At 39.3% G+C, this 20121-nt stretch overlaps 2 protein-coding genes across 2 annotated transcripts in view; one reads left to right on the top strand and one right to left on the bottom strand.

Annotated features, from left to right (window-relative positions):
* The window catches only part of LOC139728516 (histone deacetylase 11-like), a 39261-nt gene extending 32649 nt beyond the window's left edge, over positions 1 to 6612 (top strand). The window contains exons 7-9 of the mRNA XM_071639456.1: positions 3335 to 3443; positions 4902 to 5082; positions 6448 to 6612. Coding sequence (XP_071495557.1) covers positions 3335 to 3443; positions 4902 to 5082; positions 6448 to 6602 — 445 coding nt within the window. The 3' untranslated portion in view covers positions 6603 to 6612. The remainder of the gene's footprint in view (positions 1 to 3334; positions 3444 to 4901; positions 5083 to 6447) is intronic.
* Positions 6613 to 14203: 7591 nt separating this feature from the next.
* Positions 14204 to 18779, bottom strand: LOC139728330 (RIB43A-like with coiled-coils protein 2). Its single transcript, XM_071639278.1, has 5 exons — positions 18546 to 18779; positions 16915 to 16996; positions 15671 to 16134; positions 14867 to 15261; positions 14204 to 14285 (listed from the first exon to the last, which is right to left on the bottom strand). Exons 1-5 carry the CDS (start codon positions 18660 to 18662, stop codon positions 14204 to 14206), a joined length of 1140 nt encoding a protein of 379 aa, XP_071495379.1. The 5' UTR covers positions 18663 to 18779.
* Positions 18780 to 20121: the final 1342 nt, after the last annotated feature.

Raw genomic sequence — 20121 nt, forward strand, 5'->3', positions numbered from 1 at the left:
AGCATTTATATGAATCATGTCTATATGAATATCTCCCGCAGATCTGTAAACACACATGCCGACATACATAAAGAGGTTTGGATGGTACCAGCACAGGAATTTACAAGCTTTATTGGAGCTAACCCGCTCATCAAGCAAAACGTCTATCATTAAAGGGAAGGATTGGATGCAGAGAGGGGAAAGATTACTTTGGTCTATATGAAAATGGATGAATACTCAATAGTAATGGAGCAATAGATCCCCACTCATGACCGTGCATCTGCAAATGGCCAGTGTGAAAAAAAAAAAGCTGTTGGCATTTATTATTTTCATCAGGTATGCTCATAGTAAGCCGTCCGTGCAGCATAAGACCTATGAGAATTGTCACGGGATTTGGGTTACCTCACACCATTTTTTTTTCTTCTCTCCTGTGTGAAGTGAGAGTGAGTAAATACTGTCAGAGCATCTCGGCAAGATTCATTGATGCAAATCCTCATGGGGTCCGTTGGCTGGCAAGCTGCTCCATCTGTCTCTTTATCTTCCTGTTAGTCAGTCTGTCTGTCTGTCTCTCTCTCTATCTGTCTACCCATCTATCTTTCTTTTTATCTGTCTGCCTATCTATCTATCCATCTGTCTATCCATTCATCTCTCTATCAATCTATACATCCAACTGTCTATCTATCTATCTATCTATCTATCTATCCATCTATGTATCTATCAATCTATCTATCTATCAATCCATCTATCTATCTATCGATCTATCTATCTATTGATCTATCTATCTTTCCATCTATATATCTATCAATCTATCTATCTATCCATCTATCTGTCTATCTATCCATCTATTTTTCTATCTATCCATCTATCTACAATATCTATCTCTTTCTTTCTATATTTATATTTATATTTATATTTATATTCATCAGCTATATATCTATCTACCATTCTGGATTAGGTTCTGCCCATCTCTGTCAGTCCACCTTCTTTGTTTTTCACTCATCTCTCTCACACACCCTCTTTCTCTCTCTATGTTTATTATTTTTCTCTTTCGGCGTTACTGTCACTGACTTTTGTCTCCTTTCTGTGTTTTTGTAACTTGTCTTCTCTCTCTCTCAATCTGTCTTATGGTATAGCTATACCAAAACGGTATAGCTATACGATGAATTTATACGTCTGAACGCTGACTAACGAAACGACGTATAACAAAACGACATATAGCAAATCGACGGTCAGAGCATGGTTTCGAACTAGAACTAGATAACGAATCAGCATTCCGTGTGCGTCTGAATGTATGGCGACCATAGAACAATATAACTGGGCGGGGCTTAATGGGAGCGCGCATGAAAGGTGACCCCACAGCTGTCACTCACGACTATAACAGCATGCGCAGTGGGAAACTGCACATCTATACGACGTTTCCCAGAACGGTCGAAATTACTGTCTGAACGGTTTGTCAGCTATACGATGATTCTTTATACGTCGTTTCGTTATCGAGTTTTGGTATAGAATGGCATGCGTCTGAACAGGGGGAAAGTGTGTATCCTGATTCTTCCCCTGTTTTTTCTGCTTTCTCTCTGCATCTTTCTGCTTCTCCCTGTTTCTCTCTGTTTATTCGCATGTCTGTCTGTCTGTCTGTCTGTCTATTCATCTGTTTCCCCTGTGTATCACTTTGTTTGCTCAAGATGTACTGCTCTCTCTTCATCTCCCCTCTCTTTCTCTTTCTCCTCTTATCTCCTTTGGTCATCTGCCATTGAATATCTCTCATCTCTTTTTTTTTTCCTGCTTCTTCTCTGCATATGTCTGTCTCACTGTCCACACCAAAGATAGTAGAGATAACAAGACACGAAGATGCACGATAAAAATGGACACAAAATGGCTACCCTACATGACGATACAAAAGAGAGCTAAGTACAAACTCAGTACACCTAGGAACATCAGTCATTTCCAAAGGTAGTGATATTTTTATTATCTCAAAAAGATTTAAAAGTTATAGTCGTAGCTTTTTTTTCGATTAAGGGGATTATTTTGAAGAACGAGATTTGAAAGTGATAAGGATTATTTCGTGGAGGTAAAAATTTGGCAACAACATGATCTCACTATCAAATAAGAGGCTTGATAAACAACAACATCTTCAAAGACAGCGCGTCTCAGGCAAAGACGTACATCACCCGAGACGCGCTGTCTTTGAAGTTGACTGAGTGGTCTCAGGTGATGCGCATAATATGCATGAGGACCGCGCACTGTCCATTTGTTTTGTACAGGATTAGCGCGCACTTTCGTGTCTTATCAGTTAAGCGTCTTTGGTCCACACCCTCCTTCACCATTCTGTCCATCTCTCGTCCTTTGGCATCACTGGCTTTCTCTCTCTCTCTCTCTGTATCTATCCATCTATCTGTCTATCTATCTATCCATCTTTCTATCCGTCTATCTGTCTATCCATCTCTCTATCTATCTATCCATCTATCTAGCTATCCATCCATCAATCTATTTACATGTATTTATCTGTCTTTCTAGCTATCTATCTATCTCATTCATAAGTCGTGGCTGTCCGCAGTTTGCTGCAATAGCCTCGAACAACAGTATCATATGCTGGGCAGGGAAATTTCATGTATCACAGTGGGACAGCAAATCATGGCTACACAGATGACATAACACCCCATTATGTTGATAGAAAGAAAGTCTCACACTACATTCTTATGCACATTCTCCTATTCAGCATGTGTTCAATGTGTTTCATGTATAATGTTAGATGCATTGAATTCATACACCATATTTTAATCTTTTTGCAAGTGTGTATTTCAGTCATTAATTGAAGCAAATTAAATTATATGGCTTTGATTAGCCTTGGAAGTGTGCCAGGAAGAATATATTTTGCTGGTAATTTGCAATGAACACAGAACACTTTGAAAATATTTTAATGTAGCTTTTTGATAAGTATTCAGTGTATTGAACATGGTACGAAACAAATTGAATTTTGATACTCACCTTCATATTGCCAAATTGTCATTGTAAAGGAAGATGTAAAGAGTTGTATATCACATTGATGAGGTCGCTTCCTTAAACATCTGTATACCTATGATGAGCTTTATCATTATGATTGAGGCAAGTTTGTTATCTACATTTGTTGTGCATTGTATAATATGATGTGAACATTGTAAGCCTTAAAGCTGTACGTTGCATTTCTGTAAGCTATCAAATTAGTTGAATCGATTATGGAATACTGCTAAGATTTATTTATTGCAACACAAAGCAACTTTTGGCAGACTGCTGGAAAATATTTATTACTACTACTACTACTATGGCATGATTTAATTGATCAAACTGGAAATTTGTTGTATTTTCTTCCCTCATGCAGTAACCTAGAAGCTGCACTGAATGAATTTGTACCAGACATCCTGATATACAATGCTGGCACAGACTCCCTAGAAGGTGACCCATTGGGGGCGCTCTCCATTTCAGCACAGGTAGGTTCAAAAGACAAGAACGGGGAAAAAAAGCAAACAGGCATACAATAAGCACTTTCAGAAGCCATTAAGGGTCAAATTCCTTTCTTGTTTTTCAGAGAAGTAATTCGAACAAGAATCAAAACAGTAAACAAGCACTACAATTAATATCTTCGTTGAATAAACACCCTGCCATTTGATAGTACCAATTCTTTGCCAATTTGATGATTTATTGATGTATCATTTAATGTGTAACTCTAACTTTTCAATCAACTATTGTATATTGTCAATATTTGTATTTGTTTAAAGATTTTTTTTAAAATGGTCAGATCTTTATTCAGGTGCTTCTGCCTATAAAAAAAAAGAAGATATGGAATAAAAACAAAATGAAGCATAAGCATCAATTCTTCATCAAGAGAGTAAAAAAGAAAATAAACACAGAAATTCCGTAGTCCCATACTATCTAGATTTCCTGCAAGCACCTTCATGAAATTCACACTACTACCTGTGGTATCAACTGTGGTTTTCCTAGCATTTGTGCATGTGTATCTGAGTGTGTTCAACATGGGGTGTGGGAGTGTGATGTGGGAGTGTGAAAATGAGCGTGTGTTTTTGCCAGGCTTATGTAATCTCTGTATCACCCTGCTCTGTAAGTCAATCTCCATGAGTACATGTTCAATTTGTCTGATGAACCCAGGCAAGGTGGTGTGAAATTTGCTTCAGCCTGTTTCCTTCAGTGAGTAGAGATTGGCATTGCCAGAAACCTCCAGGTTCTATGGGGTGTAGAATGACCAGTTTCTCTCTCTATGTTTTTTTTTTTTTTTTTTTGGGGGGGGGGGGGTGGATGGGGGTGGGGCAGGGAGGGGTGAAATAGGATTAAAGGGAAAAGGACAACTTTATAAGCAAAGGCTCAGGTGAGTTATGGCAATCATTCATCGTCCGACGTACATTGTGTGTCGTCTATCATGCGTCATGCACAAACTTTTTACATTTTCAGCTTCTTGAAAACCCCATGATAGATTTTCACCAAATTGGGCAGGTACAGGTAGCATTCCTAGGATAATAGGATCTCACTGTCTTCACATGGGCACTGTGGCCCCTCAAATTAGGAATCTTTAAAAATCTTCTTCTCGAGATCAGAAGTGGTAGAGCTAAGTTAGTGCTATGAGTAAGTACATTGGTTAATGACATTTGATCCAGGGATGCCCCCATTGGAGTGGATTGGGGGGGGGGGGGACCAAAGTAGAGGCCAAATTTCACATTTTCATCTTCTTCTGGAAAGCACATAGTCAAATTTGTTACCTAACCTGGCAGGTATTATAACCCTGTCCCCCTCGGAGGCACCCCAAAGCCCCCAAAGTTTGCTCTGTTCTTATGGATAATAATCTGCAAGAATACGTGGAAAATGAGCCTGCGATGCTCCCAGGTGACCGCTAGACCCAATGGGCCTCTGATTTTACTTGATTCTGATTTTTGCAGGGTATCATGAAGAGAGACATGATGGTGTTCGAGTTTGCTCGGGACCGGAAGAAGCCGATCCCGATCCTGATGGTGACATCCGGCGGCTACCAGCGGAACAACGCCGAGATCATCGCCGCCTCCATCCGGAACCTGTGGAGGAGAAAGCTGGTCACGTGTCCGGAAGCGGAAGAATTCCAAGGTGAGTTAGAGCAGCAGTTTGCGTGATCCAGTCAATAGCAAAACTTCCAGGATTTTGGGCTTTCATTTAAAGGGGAAATCTAGTCCAAATATTAGTTGGTCTGATAAGAGAGTAAATTATTCCGAGTTCAACAGTAAAGTTTGGATCAAAATCGGGTGAAAATCAAGGAAGTTATGACATTTTGAAGATTTGCTAATTTTTCAGGAAACAGTTCTTGGGCAGTCAATATGAATATGCAAATGACAAAGTGAGCATGTCATCCCCTCACAACCTGCCTTATAGTTTGTACATAAAACGCAATTGTGCCCGAGGCTCAAATCCTGGTATATCCCAGTGATCACTATTCTGAAGTTATTCAATCAGGAATAACATCATGTTTCAGACTTCAATGACAGAAACATTGAATATTTGTCATTTTTCTTGTACAGAATCAATGGAAAATTGTGAGGTTATGACGTGATTAGCTCACTCATTTACGCATATTCATATCCACTGTACGAGAACTGTTTTGCAGAAATTAGCAAAACTTCAAAATGTCATAACTTTCTTATTTTTCATCCGATTTTAGTCAAATTTTTGCCGTTGAACTCTTTTATATCAGACAAACGTATATTTGGACTGGATTTCCCCTTTAAAGGGGAGTTCCGGACCACATAAAACTGAGTCAGAACAGAAGAGTAAAATTTTACAAGTACAACTGTACAGTGAAAATTTGATCAAATTATATTTTAAGTAAAGAAATTACAAAATTTTAAAGATTCATTAATGTTTGCAAAGTAGATCTTGAACAGTTGATATGAATGTTCAAATGAGTGAGCTGATGATGTCATCACGTTGCAATTTGACATAAATTATGTACGACAAAAAGAATGACAAAAATTCCAATCTTCTGCTAAAGAAGTATAAAACATACTGTTATTCCTGGCAGAATAATTTCAAAATAATGATCAGTTATATGTTGACACCACATTTGCTCCTGCGACAATTACTCCATCTTATTTTCTCCAAAGACTTAGGGTTAAGGTTGTGATAGGATTTCAGGTTTATTTTGATGTGAGGATTAGGATTAGGGTTAGGGTTATGTTTGTGGGTAGAATTCATGTTTAGTTTAGCTAGTATTCAGATATTACATAGGAGCAATTCTCGCAGGGGCAAATGTCATGGAACCCAGTTTAGATATGATAGGATTTGAGACTGGGGCATAATTGCACTTGAAAAAAAAAGAAGAAGAAAATAACACCAAACCACTGGAATGCAATTTCTAGGACTTTAAGGCCTGAAGGTGCTCATAGCATGTGGCAAAGAAATGTACAAGCATGTCAATGGCTATAACGAAAATAACTACATTTGTCGTTATCATTGCAGCCAAAATGGCACCTGTATCCACGACACCTCCCAGCCAGCAACCCTCGACAAGTCAAGCAGGAGCAACGACGCCCTCAACGACGGAAGAGACCAATGCAAACGAGACCGGCCAGGGGAGGGGTTTCTTCAGCTCGTTACGAGCTTTATGCAAATGATATCACCTTTTCGTCGTGCAGTAGTTACACATGATATATCAGTACTGTGGAGATTGCGTAATCGCTTTATATTCATGTTATTTCGTTCACAGAAGAAAAAAAAAGAAGTACTTAGAATGGTCAGCAGATTGTAGGTATGTAGCAGCTTTTTACTTGTATGTATGATATACACAGATATATGTATGTGAGGTAGATATTCTGTAATGAATCACATTTTATAATACTTAATTGTGTGAAGCAACACCAGGCGACCAAATTTCGTGGGACTCATGGACATGAAAAGCTTGTGTGACCAATGTGAGTGTTAGCAGCAGGGTCCCACGGCATGAAATTGACAGTTTAGGTACCGGTAGGTAACCAAGAGAAAGCAATCCAATGGTCAGCACCTTTCAGGCAAAAGTAATTACATCGTGAGTGATTTCCTCACTTGATCTGCTTAATTTCTGAATTTCATGCTACAGGGACCCTGGTTGTCCTGAGTATGTTTGGCTGTCAGACAGGTTGGCCATCGAGTTGTTGTGTTGGGTACCTTGCCTAGCTTGCCGTGTGTGCTTTGATAAATGTGGATGGATAAGAAATGTTGGGGCAGTGAATCGTGTGTAATAATGCTCGGATGAAGGGCATCCTCTTTTATGCAAGGTTTATTCACATGCAATGTGTGTTGTTTGCTGTGTGAAGAATTTGCTTTGTGCAGAGGTACCATTCATTCATGCTGCTATTATTGTTGAAAAAAAAATAATGTTCTATATGTGTACTTTTTTAAGCAGAACTTCAAAAAACAGAACACATACGCAAAACATCCTCTATTTGTAGAACTTTTTGACGATTATACTTATTGAATGATTTTACAACAGTCCTCTTGTCGATGCAGTTTGGCTTAAGGCAGTTTGGTTTTGTTCTTCTCGCTGACTGAAAGTACAGACGGGACTAAGGGATCCAAATGGCCTCTGATGTTGGCCCAAATCACATTTGTTATAGTTTGTGTGCAAGACTCTCTTGCAACAAGTGACTTTACCTCCATTGTCCCAGTTGTGATGTAACTTCAGTCAAAGATGCACTTTGAGTGATCTTCCAGTCATTGAGTACCAAAGTATGATGTCATAGCCATTCATCGCCATAGAAACTGGTTCCAAACAACCTCACCTGGCCCAAGTGTTTATGCTAGCACCTGGTTCCAACCCAAGCTATGACAAGAGATTGTGACATCATCACTTCGGTACTCTATAGTGCAGTCGTGTGCTGAGGGCAAAGGTTACTTCAGGTCATGCATTTCAGTTGACCTCCAGGCTCTCTTTGGACTAATAACTTTGTAATCATTGCTTCAATCTTTACAAAACTTTGGTCAGCGATAAACTTAGGGATCTTCATGTTATGGTGCTGGTCAAAGTCACATGCAAAGGACAAAGGTTGTTATGAGGTCATAATAGTAGAATTGCCTCGTACGACCATCTCATCTTTATCCTCTTCGCAACTCTTCATTGCAGTGACCCATTACAGTCAAATTGGGACAATATGTGTAATGTGTAAACCAAATTGTTACAGAACAAGTTCACCTCTGTTTATGTTTCTGTCCATGTACCTAGCTTGATGTCTGTCAACGTTGGGGCATCCAATGTGCTGCCCTCTTTTTTGTTTTGCCTGTAACTCTTCTTTGTTATATTCATCAGTTACAACCAAGTCTGGGTCATGAGTGCATTGCATAAACTTGCACGTTACTGTAAAAATGGAAATGTTTGTGCGCGTATGTTTTCACACTTGGCCAGGTAGAATGAATTTCACCTGATTTCGTACAATGGAATGAAAATATACGATAGAATTACATAATATAATGAGCAAAAAATGTGTGTGTTTTTATTTTTACACTACATTCACATGGTGTGATATGTGGAAAAATGTCCACACCACAAAAACTTTCCACTTTTACTGTATGATACTGGTAAAGGACACATGTCAATGTCGAAGGTCATGTGAGGTCAGTGACATTTTTGCATTGGAAACTCATCCAGGTATGTTTCTTGTCTTCAGCGGTACAATTTACTACCGAGTCCTTTTCACACCTGTTACATACATTGCTGTAGATTTTGGTTTCATTCACCCATTTTACATTCAAGTGTGCATTCCACATTGTCCCAAGTGGGCAAGACACAATCTAGCAATTGTTTTGTTTTGTTTGGTCATGTAATTTTGAAGGAACGTAGAGTGACCTGGAATGTCAAAATAATCCCATGTTAAGAACAATGTACAGTCTGAAGTATTATAGTGTTTAAAAAAAGAAAAGAAAGAAAAACCTCACAAGAGATGCTGCCATGAGATTCTACCTGAACTTTTCACACGTTGTCGATGATGTGTATGTCATTCTTGTAATGTTTGTTTTTTTCGTGATCGGGGGATGAATTCTCTGTCCACATTGTAGGAGGGTACCTGTGGAAGTAAAACATGTGTCAATTGCATCAGTGCCAAGGTACAAATGTAGCCCCCAAACCGCACTGTATATTAAACATCAATGTAGTGAGATGGTACTGAGCCAGCGTATGTAACGAGAAAGCATGTATTTTTACCAAGTGCAATGCATTTTTTCATTCTTCTTTAGCCTTTAACTGTAAAAGAGTGCTGTTTCTCCTTGTGCAATGTCGGCTTCACCAAATCTTTATGTATTATATCACTTTTTTAACTCCTTTTGGAATGACATGTCTATAAGTATTCATTTACAGAGGTTATAAGTCCGTAAAGGGGGCACCACCTTGGTATAAATGCACTCAAGTCGCACCATTGCAAATTAATGTTACAAACTGGTCCTGTAAAAATACAACTCTTTGTCATAATCTGAAAATGTCAGAAACCAATTCAGCAATCGTTGGTAATGGTGATAATATTGAAGATTTTTCTTTTCTTTTCCTTTTTCTGCATTTTAATGAAGCATTCAATCATTTAATGCTGTAATATTATTAGCACTCTAGGAGTCAGATTTGTTGTGCTTAGGAGGATGATGATGGTGATAAAATGTTCATCTGGTCTGACGTCTTCTTGCAGTGTTGACATGGTAAAATGACTTGCGTGTTGATATACAGTTGAACCTCTATTATCCGGCCTCCCTTTATCCGGATCTCTCTATTATCCGGACGCAATCTCGCCGTGATTTTTTTATCTTTTTTTAATAATTACGGGAGGAAAGGGGGATTCCTAACTCCTTGAGAACTCCTACACAAACACACATGAATTACATATACTTGATACATTTCTTAATAATTATTTAGGTAAATCATCCCAAGAATTTATAAAAGAAAATGATTTCATTCTTGCAAACACGAACCTCTATTTTGGGGTCTGTTACTGAGTGTAACAATGAAAAGGTTGCAGTATACACATTACTATGTGGTACTACAATGGGCTACATCAGTACATGTGTATGTATATGTACATGTATAAAGCATTGAGTCTCCCGTATCCGGCCAAATCCCTTATCCGGATGAGCCCCGGTCCCGACTTGTCCGGATACGAGAGGTTCAACTGTATTGCATTTTCATTTTCTTTTTCATTTTCCATTTCTAGTACTACGACACATTCTTGAGTGTAAAGGAATACTCATGGAATTTCAGCAGTAGACGACCATCCACCATACAAATTTAGAGCAACTACTATTGAGTTAAACTGAATTTCTCAGTCAGTTTCTGTGTAGCCAATTATATTTCTGCCATGATATCATCATGGTGAAGCTTCATGTTTGCACAACCATCGTTATTGTGAATGCATGGGACTAGGTTAATGTGCAGAGTGTTTATAATAATAATGTAGATTGACAGCAACCGTGTGTATTTCTTTTTTTCAGAAGGAACCTTGTATGTAAGTGAGTATTTTCTGGGGCGTTTTTTTTTTTTTTTTTTTTGACAATCTACTAAATATCTTTGTTCACAAACTCACAGGGGACTGAATAATTCAGGTTTGGACCTCTTGAGAAGTAAAGAATTATTTTTTTGAAAGTTGGAATACGGCTTCCATATTATGTTATGATATTCATACAGAAAGCACTTCATCATTCTAATGAATTACATGGTTATAGAATGGCTGATTAGCACCAATAGATCAATTAAGTCATCATTTCCCCTCATGGATTGAGTCTCCGTCAGCCAATAACCATTCATTACTGAAGCACTTCTATGGCATTCAATCTCAACAATGTTGTTGAAAGACATCAGTGTTGTTTGACTCTATTTTGGATTTTTGTTTTTCCTTGTTCAACAATGATGGCAATAGTGCCGCTCAATGTGGACTAGCATGAAGTGCATTTTATGGTCAGATTATTGTGCAATTCATTTAAAAGAAAGAAGAAGAAATACTGCCTTATTTAAAAGAGAAAAAATGAATTCTCCAGTGGTCAGAGATGTCATTTCGTATGCCACCTAAAGAATTTTGTTTCAGTAGTATATTTCATCATTCATGACACCATATGTATTATGCTAGTGTATTATTTTGCTTTCTTGCTTTTCTTAAAACTCATTGAAGTACACTGTTGTAAGCTATGACTAGCCATGTGTTTATCTGCCAAAATCTGCTATGTGCATCTATTAGCCGTACAAATTAGTGACTTTTATTTAAAGAAAGATCTATTTATTTCTATTCTATTCCATTTCTGTTTTGATTGTGAACTACAGTTTCCACTCCAAACACAAAATTATATGTGCATGAAATGTGTTTAACAGGTATTGTAAATGCTGCCTGAAGGCACATAGGCAGAGTAAATGTGGATTGGTTTGTGTCTAATTATATCAACACTTGTATCTTTCAGGTTCTTTGAGAGGAGAGAGAAAAGATGCAATAAACTATGTAAATCAAGATTTGTTTTTTACACATGTGTATATTGGCTCTTATTTATGAATCTATTTTAGCACAATAGAATCAGTTTGGGGACATTTGGAGCATCAATATTCAACTTGAAGAAGAGAAGAAGGGTGTGTGGTAACACGGTATGTATGTAGTCCCGAGTGGACCGTTGGTTAAACTTCCAAGGACTGTGTACTTAAACATGGTGTTACCGCAAACCCCTCTTCCTCATTTACACTTTGTACATCACCATGTAAACTTTCAAGCAACACAATAGTCAACTTAACTTTTACTCTTTTAGTAACTGATTTGTTGAAAATGTGATTTATTGCAAATACTAGTAATTGGCCCATATTCATGAAGGTACAGTCAAACCTGTCTATAGCGGCCACCCAAGGGAGATGGAAAAAGTGGCCGTTATAGACAGGTGGCCACTATAGACAGGTAATCCAACTGTGTGTGCATTGCTTACATGCACAACTATGCGTGTACGTATGCACACACCATGTGTTTCATGCATTTAACCATGCCGGTGTATATGACATTGTTGCACATTTTAGACCTAGTATGTGTATTGTCGCGAAGAAAGCTTGCACTAGTGCATTATTATGACTGAATGAGGGATGAATGCAGCGGTTGCGATCACTGAACGTTGCCTGCACGGCTACAAAGCAGAAAAACATGCTGAATTATCGGCTCGGCTACGGCTCCATTGAGTTTTTGGCCGCTATAGACAGGATAAAATCTCCCGCGGGAAACAAAATTTGTGGCCGCTGGCCGCGTTAGAGAGGTGGCCGCTATACACAGGGTCTTAGATAGGGCTTTTCTCGGGGGGGGGGGGGGGGGGGGGGGGGGTTTCAGTGGCCGCTATAGACAGGTGGTTGCTATAGACAGGTGGCCACTAAGATAGGTTTGACTGTAGTTTAAATATAAACCATGGGTTATACAAATTTCTCCTGCGTAAATACAATTGACAGATTGCATACACCAACGCACGTCCAGGAGCAAATGCACGTTAACATGCGCATGTCAAAAGTACACCAATTTCACGCTTATTTTAGTCCATGGTCTAAATTCAAACCATCTTTGTGAATTTTGGCCTTTGTGTTTGACTGTCTCTCAGCTCTCAGGTGAGTAGTGATTGCAAATGCTTTTTCTAGAGAGCTGGATATTCTGCAGTATTGAATACAACTTGATCATATCACATCGCTATACTGTAAAAGTGGAAATTTTCGCGGTGTTCAAATTTTCGCGCATTTCGCGCAACCAGAAACTAGCGCGAAAATAAAAGCACGCGAATATTTTTGCTTGCCATATGTGCCTGTGCGTGATGTCTTGATTCCGCGGAATTAAAAACACGCGAAACTCTTCCGACCCGGCCAAGCGCGAAAAATTAGTCACACGAAAATATCCACTTTTACAGTATCCACTCCCAATGACACACAAATGTGCATGCACAACACCATCACCCAAGAGCACAAAACACTTTCACACTACTGACAGACATAAACACCCACAGACATACCATTTAGGATTAAATTTTGGGGTCTCTTGAAGTCAAAAATTAATCTTTAAATATTTGAGACCTGATGAACAAGGCAAAATTGTTTAACCACAGGCAGTAGCTTCTGTTGTGCCTAAAAACCCATGAACAGGTAGTTGGTCTAGCAATAAGGCCACGAGCTTTGTGCAAACACTCAGACACATACAGAGACACAAGTCATGCACATTTTATGTCGGTCATTACAAACTACAGACATTTGCCAACATGAGCTTAAAAGTTTGTACAAACACAGCAAAGATATGACACTGCACATACTGTACTGAAACGTGCTCCAGTTTTCTCATTTTTATTTCATAAATGTTTCATACAATTACGCTTCTGTATAATATTTACACGATATGCACATGCTATATCCTGATCCACCAATTACGCTCTGAGTTAAATCATGAGTGCATTAATTTGGTTGACGAGACACTTTCTGACACAAGTGTCAAACATTATTCAACCATGCCCTTTTGCTTTTTGTTCCCTAAGAAATGCTTTTTCCACACAAGAAAAGTCTCTTTTCTTGGAAGAAAACTCTTCTTTAAAACAGCAGATAAGAGGTAAATGCTGCAACATTCTTAAAGTTAAATTTTGTTCCTGCTTAAGCAAAATTCATCAAGTGACTACAGAGATACGGACTCGTATTCACGTCAAATTTCACCCTCGCAGCAAGCTGAGTACATCAACAATACAAACTAAATGCTTCATCTGCACAAAAATAGGCCTTGAAAACTCTAAATTTGCTTGCCTTTTATTCTCCCTGAATTTTACGTGAAATATAAGATGATGATGATGATGAAGCCCAAAAAATCTACATTCTCAGGTGTAAACAATTAATTTAAGTTGAATACAAATAAATACATGACATCACAGTCTGTTTCACTCTTTACAACAAGGAACAGGTTTGCATCAGTCGCCTCACTTGGCTTGTCCTCCATTGCAGAAGACGAGTTGGTAATGACCCGACTGAAAAGTTTCATCCTGTGCGACAAGTCTGCATGCTTTTTCCATCCACCTTGCTTGTACTCAAACGCACAAGTTGCACCACGCTCAAGCAGAAATAATCACGCAAGCTTTGGACACGGCGTGTTCATTAACATCTCAGGATGTATCACAGAGCAACACTGAATTCTGGGTGTAGCGTTCACTGGCCATTCAATGGTGATCCATGACACAGTATATTACTATATAGGCAACTCAATACATTTAGGCGGGGCGTGAGTTTGTGCAACTTCTATCGACTTGTCTTGTTGAACTGTTGGAAGTAGGCCGCCGTCGGGGGGTTGGTGTAGACTTCTTTGTCGAGGAATTCATTGCTGTGAAATCAAGGGAAGACAAATGGAAAAAATTGAAGATTTATGTAATCGTATGCTTCACACATAAACAGAGAATGAGTGTCATCAAAACAAACCAACAATATCTAGGGAATGTTGATTGTTTTTATTCACATGGATCACTATCTATTACAAATGTGAGCGTTTATTGGTTCCGTTGTTTTTATTCAGATGGACCACTATCTATTACTAATGTGAGAGTTTACTAGTTCCCCCAGGAAAGAGTAGATTAAAGCTTTGGACACTGACATCTTTGGTCCATCTTAAGAAAATTTTGGCAGTTTTGCCTTCTCAATGAGCGCAGTTCCAATCTGATTAAAGCAGAAGGCAAGAAAAATGCATGCATGCATTAAGTTTTATCACAACATTAAAATCTCTGTGAGGTATGCACATATTCCAAAAAATATCACAACCTAGATTCAACGGTGAAATGATGACCAACTGGAAGTAGCGCCATCTGGCTTTTGAGTTGTCGTCACACTGTAGTGTAGCTTTAGTATCATGCTAATGATGTCAAGATGATGTGCTAAGAAAATACTTGAGTACTAGTGTCCCCAACTTACTGTGCCTTCTGCTCCTCTGAAAGCCTGGAGTTGGCCGCCGCCTGCTGCCGCTCCAACTGCTTGCGCAGCCTCTCTTGCTCCCGGTCCATCAGGATGCCGGCCCGTGCGTCTGCCAGCCTCTGGTCGTTCCACTCCTGCTCGCGCTGCGCCTCATCCTCCTTGATGCGATGCTTCTCCTGCCGCTGCAGCTCCTGGGTGCGTCGGATGTCGGCCACCTGCTCGGGGGACATGCCCTTCCAGCGGTCAGTGATGACGCGGTGGGGGCCGAAGGCGCTGCTGGCCACGTCCGGGTTCTCCGTCAGCATGTCGCTGTTGATCTGGTTGGCGAGCTCAGTGAAGTTGTCGTCGAGATCTTGTTCGCTTCTCAGGCGGTTCTTTTCTGCTTGCTCATCAGCCTGATGAATTTGAGAGCGCACACACAAAAAGGTTCTAATTTAGAGATAAGTAACCTGATAAGTCAATCACTTACATGACAGTCGTCTTACCAACCCTGAGTATACCAGGTCACCATCCTTCATCCCGCTGCTTCAATGGCTATACATACAAATATGTCAATAGAAGTCACAGTTCACATATACTTCAAAATTACAAATATTTAGGGTATTGCTTGATTTGCATACAACTAAGAAATTTATTCAACAACAGGGCAAACACAAAAATTTCCTTTGGCCACCATGCTGTTTCAATACTGGTTAAATCAGAATGCTCTATCAAACATCTGCACATGAGAACATAGGATCTATCCTGCATGTACTTAATAGACCATCACAAGCCTTGAGCTATTACTGAACTGCATTCACTCACCAGTGATTTGTTGTAGTCCCTCGTAGCCTCATTGATGGCCCTCCTGCAGGCCTCCTCTGCTGCCTGCAGCTCGCAGGCCCTCTGGTCCATCTCCCGCCGGTGGAGGTCGTAGAGGCTGTCTGCCTCCTCCTGCCTCTTCTTGTTCAGCGCCTTCTCCTTGGCCTGCTTCATCGTCCACTCCCGCATCTGCTCCTCCATCAGCTTCTTCCGCTCCTTGCCACCGAGGTCCTCCCCGTCAAACTTTTGGATGCTGGACGGGCCGCATCGCGGGTCGTCGTCCGACACCCGGGCGGGCTTGTCCTTCTTCTTGGCCTCGGGGTCGTAGAGGTCCCACTCCCGGCGGCCCTCGGGCTGCTGGTGCAGGTCCCGGAACTCGTTCAGGGCTGTGTTGAGGTTGCGCATGTCCTGCTCTTGCCTCCTCTGGAGCAGCTCGGCAATCTTGTCATTGCGGATCATATCAGCGGCTGCACAAGTATTGGCAAAGATGGTAAACAAGGTTGGTATGGCTCTTGCTTTTTAGTAAAATTTGGATACCTGCGTCATTTGATAATACTGTAAAGTTAGGTGTTTTATATTTAAATGTGATAACTCAATTGATTATTCTTTCCACAAAAAAGTTACAAACATTGTATGAGACACACAACCTTATTTTACATATCGTAGCTAGGGCAACAAGACCTCATATCTACAAAATGTCAAATGTTCAGGAGAGCCAAAAAACATGGCGGCCAAAGCACTATACCGAATGGGACAGCTGTTCCTCTGATGTGTCATGGTGGCTTCATTTTTGGGGTAAGACAGCTAGGGTTTGGACAGGACATCACTTAACCAATTATTTGACCATAAATGCAAAAAAGTCATTTTCACCAAACTTGCAGATACAAGGTCCTGTCACCCCAGCGACGATATACATTTTGATAAACTGCGAAATTAATCAAACACAAATTATTTCTTTCGTGCACAATTGATCTTTCTTTTTTCAAGGTTACTGTACATGCATGTTCCATTACTTTCTACAGTCTCATCAGGACATATGATAACTCTAATACATTTACTCAATATTCAAATCCAAATTTGAAGAGTACCAGCAAAGAGAAACAATTACAAGTCAGGGAAGCTGTAAGTACTGTAATATAACCACTGAAACATGGAAATCGGCAAAGGACTCAAATGTGATCTCTTGTGTACATCTTTAGCTCCAATATTCAGTACACTTCTAGTTTACAGTTGGGTAATTCCCTCACCAAATGACTCATGTCTCTCCTTCTCTCTCTGCTCCTGTAGATCCCTGTCATGAACTTGTTCTTTGAGTGACTGGACATCAACCTGTGATGGGAAATTTTTAAAATAAGACAAATTGAGGTTAGCATGGTGGAAATATCTGCATACATGTACATGTAAGCACCTGCCAGATGTTTGACAAATTGTGAGTCCAAAAAATCTACAGTGTACATTTTGTGCAAGTGCATCACACATACCAGACATTTTTTGCATTTTGTTTTCACATGATTTAGAACTTGAAAATGCTAGTACAAGTGAATTAATATCATTGTACCTACACTGTACTATCTTTCTAATAAATATTGTGATATTGTAACATTTTAACAGTGTATAAAAATCAGACTTTTCTTCTGGTTTTTATCTAGATCTACAAAACTTGTGTGCAGGGTTTACCTCCAGTCTAAAACTTGGCTGAATAATTAATTGAGCATCATCAAGCTTTCTTCAGCTAAATCAGTGAATCAATTAATATTTCATTTCACCACTGGTTGACATCATTTTCTCAACAGACTAAACTGGTATCCAATTGCAGAAAATAAACACACAATTTGGCAAATGTGAGCAACAAATGAATTGCTGAATGAAAATCTATTTTAGCATATTGTGTACTCTTAAAATAAATTGGCAAATTTAGACCCGAATGTAGACATTTTCCATCCAAGATTCCCAAAGTTTATTCCATATGCCATGATCTGTAACTAAAACTAAAGGAACATTGACTAACCAGAAATTCAAGTTCATACAGTAAAAATAGATCTACTCATTCATTCATTCATTATGATCACAAAGAAATTAAAATGAAAGGGAGAACATGAAAGAGCTGACACCCTTAGTACATTTACATGCACTTTTAAGACTCCCAGTCCTCCAACATTTAAGTTACAAATATGGATACATGAATTCACAACACAACTTACACATTTATGATGATTATCTATTTAAAATGTTACTGTTAGATAGACCGCATCTATGGTACGTAGGTGTCCAACACATCGACACTGTACATTGAAACCGACACCCCTCTATATACATGTAGAATCTCTAGCATTGCGCGTGCAAAACAAACATTCCCGCATAAGACTACTTGCAGTCGCATAGATTCTATTTGATTAATGTGCGCTTGTAAATTCAAGAGGCCACCATTTCTTTACATGTGCTCAGTAAAATTTCAAGGAAATTGTGAGACAATTTATTAAATTAAAAGTTTCTATTTTGAAAGAAAAACGGGGTGTCAAATCTGACAAAATTTGGGGGGGGGGGGGTGTCGATGTACTGGACACCCAACCATCCATCCATGGACTTATGGTCATAATAGTAAATTTAGCTCTATTGTACACGACACTGACTGTGTTTAATATAATGATAAGATAGAACGTCTAGTAATTCTAATCAGTTATATTCTCATTTTGTTCGCCATACATAACTGGCAGTCGACAGTCCCACCATTTGATGGTCCTTATCACGTCTAATAACAAGTTCCAAAAAACAGAGCAGTGTCTGGCAAAGAATTAGACCCTCTAGTTTGACTACTCTCTAGTTAAATTTAACATCGACATCATTCATAGAACGGTTACTAGAACCCCATGCAACTTACGCCAATCGTGCGGACTTTTGCGTTGAAAATCCTGCTCTGCCTTTCCAACTCCAGATTCCGTCGGCGCTCGATGGCAGCCTGTTCCTTCAAATCGATGGGAAGATCAAGTTTATACATTTTGTGATTTTATTCTGTTCCAAGTCACGTTTCTTTTAGGTTGATATATCAATGTTGCGCGACGACTTGCTGTACGAAAATTGTTCTTGCTGGGAAACCGGCGAGTATTTACCTCGCCTTTCGTTCGCTCGGTGATCTCCGTATCTATTATTGTGTGTTATCCGTACCGCGGGGCACCGTACTTAGATCTACGAGTCGTCATGTGTGTGTCGTGTGAGCCCATTGTGCAAAGCTGTTGTCAAGGTACAAGGCACGTAAACAAATGCGTTCAGCTTGCTCCGGATGATGGTATGAAAAACGGTGCGGCATTGGATATCGCTAGTTGCTCTGACTTCTGTCGACCAATGAACAAGAGTCTTTCATTCCGCGGATACGTGACGTAGGGTAATGAGATTTTAACCTTCCATTTCAGCATCGTAGATGGCGTCGCAGTGTAAATCATTCTCAATCAAAGAGAATTAAGTCATTTTATGGAGGTTTTTCTTTTTGTCATTTATGTAGGCCTATGCTCTCATTAACGATTTTTTTTTTCATTCAGGCAAGTCAAGTATCTTTCAATATGCTAAGAAGAAGAACATTTGGAGTTTTCTTTTTCCGTCGTATGCTTGAATAATTCATTGAAAACTTCTCAGCCCGAGAGCGGAGAAAGCGCCAAAAGTTAGCAAATTAATTCATAACTTATGAACGCATCATAATAATGATTTTCCTAAACTTCACTTATTACTATGATTCTAGCGTTCACCGAATTCACACTATGCAATTGATATAAATTAATCTTTACAGATAGCTTTAAAAAAATGGAGGGGAGAAGAGAGGGTCGTAGGAAGAAGAGGGGGAGAAGAGGAGAATTAAAGGTAAAAGCCATAACTTGAACAAAAATATGATGAAGAAGAGTAGATAAAGTTGATTTTGTTTTTTATTCTCTTCCCTGATCAGTTCGCCGTAATTGCAGAATTATCTATTTTAAAAAAATCATCACGGGAATGAGAATAGTTTAAAGAAAATGACAATAGAAACAACAACTGAGAAACAATAATCACAAGCAAAAACAAATGAGCTTTAAAAGTATGATGCACCTTGCCCATCATTAAGATGTTGATGTCTTATGTTAAAGAAATTGAACAACCATGCAGTACACGTTCTGTCCACCTGAATTAAAATATTCAGAGGCATTTGTTTTCGTTTTCAATTCAATTCAGTTCATTTTAAAGTTTATTTCATTTTTACTCCTGAAATACCTGAGAGAATTCACAAAGTCAATTCCGCGACCCAACGCAGCAAGTGAAACACAATACCTGTCATAAGTGTAGGAAGGAAAGCTTGGCGCAAAATTGAAATCAATGCACGTCGCGTTTTTATACCACTCTTGGAGTTGGGAAGTAGGCCTATTATCAGGCCCCTGGGAGCAACTTTTTTCACAGGGGTGCTGAACCCCTGACCCACCCGTTCGGTTGCCGAA

This window comes from Diadema antillarum, unplaced genomic scaffold (genome assembly GCF_040938485.1).
Source record: "Diadema antillarum isolate AM-2024a unplaced genomic scaffold, OU_Dant_1.0 scf00000019, whole genome shotgun sequence".
NCBI classification, from domain to species: Eukaryota; Metazoa; Echinodermata; class Echinoidea; order Diadematoida; family Diadematidae; genus Diadema; species Diadema antillarum.